Source organism: Egretta garzetta, unplaced genomic scaffold (genome assembly GCF_000687185.1).
Source record: "Egretta garzetta isolate BGI_Z169 unplaced genomic scaffold, ASM68718v1 scaffold105, whole genome shotgun sequence".
Taxonomy (NCBI): Eukaryota; Metazoa; Chordata; class Aves; order Pelecaniformes; family Ardeidae; genus Egretta; species Egretta garzetta.
The window spans coordinates 1883080-1892357 of record NW_009259598.1 but is presented as its reverse complement, the minus strand read 5'-3'; the positions used below and the strand labels follow the sequence as shown (position 1 = coordinate 1892357).

General features: G+C 54.2%; 1 protein-coding gene across 1 annotated transcript; it reads right to left on the bottom strand.

Moving 5' to 3' along the window:
* Positions 1–7756: 7756 nt before the first annotated feature.
* Positions 7757–9277, bottom strand: BTG2 (BTG anti-proliferation factor 2; the record flags this gene model as incomplete). The annotated part of the gene is made up of 2 exons (XM_009638221.2): positions 7757–8166; positions 9229–9277. Coding segments are annotated over 2 exons (390 nt in total), but the record flags the coding sequence as incomplete, so codon positions are not given.
* Between the last annotated feature and the right edge of the window lies 1 nt (position 9278).

Genomic DNA, 9278 nt, shown 5'->3' with positions numbered 1-9278 from the left:
TCGTATACAACCCCCTCGGGGAAGCTGAGCAAGCTCTGCCCCGACCCGTGCAGCGCAGAGGCCTCTTTTTTTTCCCCAGCTCTCAGCCCTTCTCTGGGAAACAAAAGGTGCAAAGTTTAGTGGTGCATGAAAGGAGAAACAAAACCCCGGCCCCGGCTTGGCCCCGGCCCCGCCGCGGCCCCCCCACCGCCCCACCAGACAGATGGCAACAGTTGTCCCCATACACCAGTTGCTTGCTGCCGCCAACAAGCCCCTTTTATCCCCCAAACAGGTCGTAAATGAGAGCATCGGAGCTGGCCCCCGTGCAGGGGAGCAGCCGCTGCGGAGGGGGCCGGGATGGGGCCGGGGACAGCTCTCCCCTTGGGATGCTTGGTGGAAAACAAAAAAGCAGCTGAAAGCGGCTCCTCTCCCCCTGCCCATCTGTCCCAGCCCCATAGCCCCTCGCCTGGGCGCTGGCAGCAGGGGGGCAGCTGGGGTGAGTCGGCCCCCAGGACCCCCGAGCTCCTCCGTGACACCCCAGGAGCAGGGAGACATTCCACCCACTGCAGGGCCGGGGTGGGCTGTCCCTCTCCAGACCCCACTTTTGCCCCATTCAAGCTTCTCAACTTGATGGGGGATGCACCCTTCCAGGGCTATGGGACGTGCCTGCTCTTGGGGCTGCAGGCCCCCCCATCCCCTTTGGGGAGCCCCCTCCCCTCTCCCTCCCTGCTGCAATTTTTAATAAACCAGAGGTCTGCACAGGACCTGCTCCGTGTGCACCCCTGCCCAAAAGCTGGCACGGGAGGAAGCGAGCAGGCAGGGAGCGGAGACGGGGCTGGGGCTGAGCCTGCCGGCAGGTTCTGTGGTTGTTCAAGGTGGAATTTTTTTTTCATTTCAAGTTAACACGAAGCAACGCCGCAGCCTGCCCCATCTGCTGCTGGACTCCCTCCAAGAACAGCGAGCTGCGAGCGCTGAGCCGGTTACTGCGCCGCATGGGGGGGAGGCGAGTGGGCGTGCGGCGGCTGCGGCGCACGCGTTTGCATCTGCCCATGACCTTTTTGGAGGAAGGAAGGTTTGGTATTTTTTCCACCGGGTGGTTCAGTTTTTAGCAAGGATTAGAAAGGTAGAGTGGGCTGTTCCCCTTCGCATTGGTTTGGGGGCCCCGGCTGTGCGTGAGGCTGTTGGGGTGCTCGGGGATGCCGAGCCAGGATGGGTTGTGGCTGCAGAGGGCTCAGGGTCTGGCCAGGGAGAGCTCAAGGTCTGGCTGTGGCCACTGTGCAGATGGAAAGGGAGCTGGATGAGGGAAGAGGAGGGAGAGGAAGATCTGTCAGGAGGAAGGGCAGGCCGGGAGTGCCACCCCCAGCCAGGAATGACTCTGCCATCCCGGCCAAGGGACAGAAACCAACAGGAGCCCACATGCCAACCCAGACCCTGGACCCAATGCCTGCCCACACCTCGGGGGGCTCGGGGAAGGGCTTGGCTCTGCCCTGCAGGGTGCAGAGCTGGAAGCAGAGCTTGGCGGGGGGAGGCCCACCACCACCACAAACACTGGCCATGCCAGAATTTGCTGGTGTGAACAGCGGCGATGCCGGAGATTGCTGGTGCAAGCAGAGGCGATGCTGGAGTCTGTCAGAGGGCTGCAGCCCAAAGCGCTACGGGCTTGGCGCAGCACCAACCCCTCCAAACCCCACAAACCATCTTCCAGTTGCCAGGCCACGTGATTGCAGAGTTTCTACGGCTCCGGCAGATCCTGGGAAGATCATCCGGGCTGTAGGGAACCGCAGGCGATGGAGCGCTCCGGGGCCTGCGCCTCCCCCCTTTTCCCAGGGCTGGGGCTGGGCGCTGCCGGCTGCGTCTCCCCAGATACAGGCGTGTGCGGCTGCACCCACGCGAGTGCCTGATTGGCCTTGGCCAAGCCGAAATAGCCGGTCGCTTCCCATCGCCCCGTCGGCAAATAAAGAGGGCCGGAAGCACCTGGCGGAGGCCGAGCCCTGCACGACCGTGCTGGTGCGGGGAGGAGGCTTGGCGGCGCCTGGTTTCGCTTCTGTCCTTCCTACAGCTGCAGAGGCAAACAAGGGAGAGCCCAGAGCCTCGGCTGCCACGCCGCTGCCATCCCCCCCACCACCTTTTTCCCTTCTGAGCAACCCGTCCCATTTGCCGCGTTGTCGGAGGGGCCCAGCTCTCTTCCCAGCTTCAGGGTGGGCAGGGGTGAAAGTGCTTCAAGGCAGGGACGGTCATAGAGGGACTGGCTGGGGATGAGGTCTGGCTTCTGTGGGAAGGGCAGGAATTACCCCAACAAGCAGTTTCACACCCTAAATGCTGATGTTGCTTTTCTGATAACTTAGAACTGAGAAACACCCAATTTCTGCTAAAGGGACCCCAGGAAAGAAAGAGGAGCACACAAACACAGAAACAAAAAAATCAAACAAACATTTTGCCATGAATCCTCGCAGGCCCCGGGGGAACCCTGTCCTGGGGTGGTTGTTGCCCCTGGGCCAGGACGTTCGTTCCTCGTGGCTGGTTTGGGCTTTGCACAATCTGCATTTCCCCCACAGACCAGCCCCCAGAACTGCCCCAGCTCTGTGAGGAAGGACTGACAGCGCTGCGACAGCTCGCACACGGCTGGGAAGCCTTGCATGGATAGCAGGGGGACAACTCATCGGGGCAGGGGACAGGCCGTTAAAGCCCACCCGCTTTTTTATTCTCAATAGGCATTAAATGCCCTTCCAGACTGCTGGGAAAGGAGGAAAGCGTTTTCCCCTGAGAGCCAGCATCCCCTGTGCTGCCATTCCTCCCCACAGCAGGGTTTTTGGGGGGGATAACTTGTCTCTAGGCGGGTAGCACACACGTGGGGACACTCTGGGTTTAAGTCCTGGACCCCGCTGTGCTGGCAGAGCTCACCTCCCCTGCGGGGTGCCGGGAAGCAGGCGGGCGTGCAGGCAGGTCTGAGGGCAAAGGGCTGAGCTCTCACCCAGGACACAGCAAAGGCAAATGCTCGTTTATGCAACACACCGAGCTCTGATTACAGAGGACAACATTTGACCCAGGCTCCGCGAATCGGACACTTCCCTGCCCAGCCTGAATAAAAGAATCCCAACAGAAACCCAGCAACAGGCTCAGCAGAAAAACGAGTGCAGATTTCAACAGGCAGGAGGTGGGCAGCGGTGGATGAGTGTGGGTTTTGTTACCTCGAGTCTTTTTCAGAGCTGCTTCAAGCATTCCCGGGGGGCAGCTGGGTCCCCAGTGCGTACTGCGGCTGTGCCTCCGCATTCCCTTCCTCCCGTGCCCCTGAGCTGCTCCTGTGCCGTGCTCGGGGAGCTCGCAACGAGAAAATCCGCTGAGAGCCGCGGCTCAGCTCCGAAAGGCCTAGAAAGGGCTTTGAGGGGGGGCAGATAAAGATGCACCCCCAAGCTAACCCAGCTTGTACGCCAGGTATCACGATCCTACCAGAAAAAAACCGACAAGCCAAATAAAAATAATGAATGAGTCACCTATGAAAAGGCTGGCGGGGGGATCTGGTTGCGGTGCGGGTTGCGTTGACTCCTCACTAAACGCTCCATGGCGTAAGAGCTGTATTTTTAGCTTGGCTACAAGCAACTCAAATTTGAGCTGATCTTGGCTCTGTCTGCTGGCCCAAATGCCAGCCACAGGCCACAGCACGCAGGACCACACCAGGCTGGCCATGGCATGGACTATGGCAGCCTGAAAATGGGCCAAGGACCACACAGATCCAGACAAGCCAGAGGGAGGAAGGCCGCCATCATCTGACTTCACCAAGCCTTTGAACCCAGATGACTCCCGAGCTAATCAGCAACCGAATGGGACACCCCATGTTCCTCCCCAGCAGCCCTGTTTCACAAGCAGCAGCAATTTGGGTGTGTTTATGGAAACTAATGAAGGGATAAGTTCAAGAAGGAGTGGCTTCGACAGCGCACCAAACCCAAATTGTTTTCCTCTCAGAGGTGGCGTGTTACGATAAAAGCAGGAGGGGAGGAAGCACCTTTGCCCCTGGCAGGGAGAGCAGTGGGACCAGGCCTGTGCCCCCCCCCACGGGCATCACCGCTCCAGGAAGGCACCAGCACAGCGAGTGGGTTGGGGTGGGCCACAAGGACCCTGCAGGCTGCAACTCAAGCCTTCCTTAACTCCATAAAAATGGAGTTCTGGACTGAAACTAGCACAGACCAATTTAGCCAAGGTCCTTAAACGAGGTCAGCTTGCAGATGAGTACAGATGGGGATTAAACATGAGCTGGACATCCCCATCCCAGGGAGCAGGGCTGCAGCTCCATGCTGCAGTCACCAGGCTCTCGACAGAGCCAAAACAGGATCTCCAGTGAATCAACCCCGGCTGCCTTTATCATGACAGGCCCAGAGCATCCTCCGCTTACCTGAACATTTCAATCCTGTGATCCTTCAACCCTTCTTCCTCTGTTGGCTCAGTCACCCCTGGAAGGACAGCAGAGGCATACAGGCTTAACCAGGAACTGCCTGTGCCTGGCTCAGATCATTAATCGCTTCTTTCCAAGACTTCCTTTATGCCATTCCTAGGGTCGGGAGGAGATCTGGCAGTTGACCACGTTAACACCTTCATGCCCTGGCAGGACACAGGATTTCCACAATCCTACAGTGAGTAAATCCCCCACTGCCCAAGCCAGAACCCAGTAATGAGCATAGGGAAGGAGAGGGCAGGACACCCACAGCCCCACGTTAGTCATCAGACCAATTCCCAGCCTTAATTCCTCAGGTTTAGAGGGTCAGGTTTAGAGTCAGCATGTTGACTAAGCAGCTTTTTTCTAAACCTCCTCCTTGACACAGCTGGATATTAAGTCATCCATGCTTTAACCAAACCCACAGCATTCCCAGTGTGGGATTTAGGCTGCAATCCCAACCCTCACCCTCTTTGCAAACACACAACAGTTCCCAGCAAGGAAACAAGGCACATTTATACTGCTACATTTTTATTAAAGTAACAAAAGCATATGTCTGTCAAAGGATCTGTACATTCTGTATATAAAAACACTACTATACAATTAGTAACCAGCCACTCCCTCCTCCAAGTGTAGCTTACAAACTTTCTACCATTTTCACCAAATACAAAAAGCAGGTCCCGTTCAACAGTCCAGCTTGTTAAAAAAACAAAAGTTACAAGAAACCCCTCAGTTACACTGTCTTAAAATACACACACCATTCAGCTCTGCGGTTGAGTATCAGGCTTGTAGGCAGAAGGCAACAGAGCACACTAATTCACAGTTTTTACATGGAACCAGCTACAAGAGAGAAATGGATTATACCCAGGTTTGGTTTTGAAGCTAAAACCAGACACCTTTAACATCAGACTCCTCCACACCAGGGACAAAAAACGTGAGACTTTGTATGCTTTGGTTCTGGAAGTGGGGGCATGTTAAGAGCAATCATAGTGTATTCCTTTGGTGTGGGCTGTTCCTGAAAAACTTTTCTGGTAAGAGGGAGGGAACAGAGTGAAAAGGAAGGGGGGTAAATCTTAAGATTGCTTTGATCGTGACAAATTACAACCCAAGGAAGTACCAGCCTTCAGGAAACTTCACATCCAGCCAAGGAGTGCAGCAAAGCTAACACTGCTCATCCTGAATGCAGCTCTTATCGTGGGCTTTCCACATAAGCAGGTTAAGTGAGGACTCCAAAAAGCACCGAGATCCCTTTTCCTTGAAAAGGGAGTCTGCTTTTTGGAAGTTCCCATGTACTCCCCTCTTGGTGAGGTCACCTATTGCACAAGATCACCAAGGGAAAAGCCCCAGTGCTTCATTTCAGCTTCTGCTTTGCTGACATGAGAAATTCAAGTGATGCAGAGGGAAGTGATGCAACTTCAGACTGATTACTGCTCAAGGACAAGTAACTCACCACTTGATATTTTAAAAGGATCTAAGAATTGAGGCTTGTTTTCCAGTTCTGGAATTCATGATTTGAAACTTACAGAAATCTGAGCTTACTTTTCCACATTAGTAGTCAGAATTGGGAAGCTGTGCTGAATTTTTTAATCTATTAAAAAAACAAGCTAAGAACCGTGGCAGATGGGAGGCTTCCTTCCTCTCCCAGAGCACCCAAGATCTGGAAATATATTGCACAAATGTCTGAGAACTTGATTCATCAAAGGCTGGGCAAGAACAACTCTGGTTATGCCACTCAGCTGCCAGGTCAGAAAAGAGGAAGGTAAAAAAAAGAAGTGCGCTGGGAGACAAATCTGGGAAAGTTTCATTACAACCAACCATGTCAACACCCGGCTTTTTCAATCACTTCTCCCAGGATCACCAGGGGAACACCAGAGGGTTAAGTAAAAGGGCAAGGGACATACAACATCCTGGTAAAGGCTCATTCCCAACAGTCAGGTGAAGTTCTTAGGGCAGCACTTTCAGCTCCCACCCCATCTGTAGTTAGCCAGAGCAGTTTAAAGGCCAAATCCTGAACACCACTTGGGCAAAATCTCCCTGAATACAAGTACCACTGGGCCTCCAAGAGGAGTTTTGCTTGAATAGACAGAGTCCAAGACCAGGCATTAATTGTGCAAAACAGTTATGTACCAAGAGATCAGAACCAAATGATGCCCCTTACCAAGGTGTCAGTGGAGACAGCTCCCAGGGACAGCCATGTGCTGATCACCCAGAGGAGGAAGAGAGGGAAGAAGTGCTGTGACTTTAAAAGCAATATTAGGACACCAAAGCATCTGAGCATCCTACACACAGGGGGAAGAGACACCCCCTCAATACTTCCGATTTTAAGAGATAGGGCAAAAGGGCCTCTAATGGCACAAGGCAAGTTGCTTCAGCTCTTTTGGAGAAGTGACACAGCAAGTCGTCAGCATTGGATTAGGCAACTTTTGCAAGCAAGAGGCCAGACTCCACTCTTGGAGCACAGAGAGGCCACACAAGAGCAGATCATGGGCTGACGTCCAAGCCACACACAGTAGAAAGGATTTGTAACTCACAGCTGTTCAGTGCTGGTTTCAGGGTCTGGAGTACCCTTCTCTGTGTGCAAGCAGTGGGCAACAGCCAGGTACTGGGGAGCACCAGGAACAGACAGCACTCTAGTGCCACCACAGTAGCTGCAATATTCATCTTGGGGACCTTCTCTGCATAGCCTGACTCCCAGCACATTTCTGCCTTGCTGCATTTCACAGGGCGCCAATAGCTACGTGGCCCTTTCTGTCCAGCAGCAAACAGGAGAGATGGAAGGGCTGAAGAAAGGCCATGCTCCCCCTTGCTTTGTGCTAGGAGCGGGGCAGGGCAGAGCTGCAACACTCACAGAGTAAGTGGGTCCAGAGGAAACATGTGAGAGCAAAGGTGAGAGATTCCCAGGGTCCCCAGCATCACCCAGCCCTGAGGCAAGGCTCCCCCAAACACTATATCCAGGCCCCAGAGAGATCAGACCAGCTGGAGAATGAAAAAAATGAGTGGAGGAAAGACAGCAACTCCTTCATCCCTTCTCCAACAGTTTTGCAATACAGCATATACTGTTGGGTACCAGGATGGTGAGAAGGTGACACAGACATCTCCCACCACCAAGCCACACTTCCCAGCCTGGCTCTTACCCCTCTTCCTGCATTCCAAGCTGCCCAAGTGAGTAAGCCAGCCCAAAATTGCCATCCAACACTAATTAGGTAGATATCAGCTTCATAATAAAAACTCATAAGCTTGCAACAGCTTTAAAAAAGGCACCTAGAACACCGCTTCTGTTCAAAGCAGTGCCCAATATTTTAATTTTGGATTTTCTTGGATTTTTTTAAAAAATATAAATAGCTCTTCATCTTAAAAATAGATCCTCAGGTGAGGTATACAGTAGCCTGTGTCTTGGCAGTGTAAGTACAAGAGGAGTATTTAGCTGGAGACAGTCATGATGTAGTTTTTCGAAGGACTGGTGCGACCTAACATCATCTGGTTCTTACAGGTAAGCATCCCATAGGAGCTCACAGGCTTCGTTGCAGTCGCTTCATATAAGACACAGATGGAGCCATCCTCACCGATGCGGTATGAGACCTCGTAGGGGTCCACCCAGAGCGTGAGCTCACTGGGCAGGAGCTGGTAGAGCTGGGGTAGGCTGAGTCCAATCTGGCTAGCTGCCTTGCTGATAATGGGGTCCATTTTGTGATTGATCCGGATGCAGCGATACCCTGAGCCTTTGAACGGTTTCTCGGGAAACCAGTGATGTTTGTAGTGCTCTGCAAAGGAAGCGAGAAGGGAAGAACGGTGACTCGGCGTGCAGCAGCTGTGAGGAGATCTGTGTCCTGCTGCAGTCCCAAGGGGGTCCCACACCTCACTGCAGGCAGAGGAAACCAAGTCCTCCTCAGGCTGCCTCCGTCAGACGGAGGCTCCGGAGCAGAGCACTACTCAGCCGCTGCTTGCTCCAAGGCGTAGGAGCACAGCTCTTCAGATCCTAGAAACCTCAGGCAGGACAGTATCACAGTAGCTGCAGTGACAGGACCCCAACACCTTCTCACCCTGACCACTGGGGTGGCCAGGGTAGATACCGTATCGCCAACAACAAAACACCACACACTCAGGGAGTAACATCCAAGTCATTCTCTAAGTTCAGGGGCATGTCACTACCCCTTATCTCAGCACAGTGGCAAACAAACCATCCCTTCCTTAGGGCTGATTAACACAAGGCTGTGTTAGGCTAGGAGGAGACCTTTGGGCCACCCAGTTAGTGCTGAGCCCCAGCAACACTCCTGGGGAGGGGAGTGCCAAACCCCACTGACACAGAGCTGAACACTTCTTGCCAGCAGACAGGGCACACAGACTAGCCTAGGATCATTGATATCAAGCCCTGGCAAGGAGGACTTCAAGCAGATAGGCTACACAAAATCCTTAACAGAAACTAGGCAGGGGATCTGCTTGCTTTCAGGGCTGAGGCAGCTGTTTGCCCAGGACCCTACAGGGACACAGGTGGGTGCCCAAGGAGGCACACAGATGCCTGCCAGCCCCCACAGGGACACAGGTGGGTGCCCAGGCAAGGGCACAAGTAAATATCCAGCATCAAGGAGGACACAGCCAGGTGTCGGGGAAGGACACAGATGGGTACCCAACCCAAGAGGACACAGGTGGGCACACAGGGAGGGACACCAGGTCCAGGCAGCAACACAGGGAGCACCAGGGAAGGACATCACTGGGCGCCCAGCCCCGAGGGGGAGAGGCAGAGGACAAACGCGAGTGGGATTTCACCCCAGACCTTCCTCCCCACGAAGCTGATCTCTTCCCCGGCCCTCGGGGCTGCGCCTCACCTGCCAGCGCCTCCCGCAGCGCCCCGCTGAAGACCTGCAGCTGCTGCCCG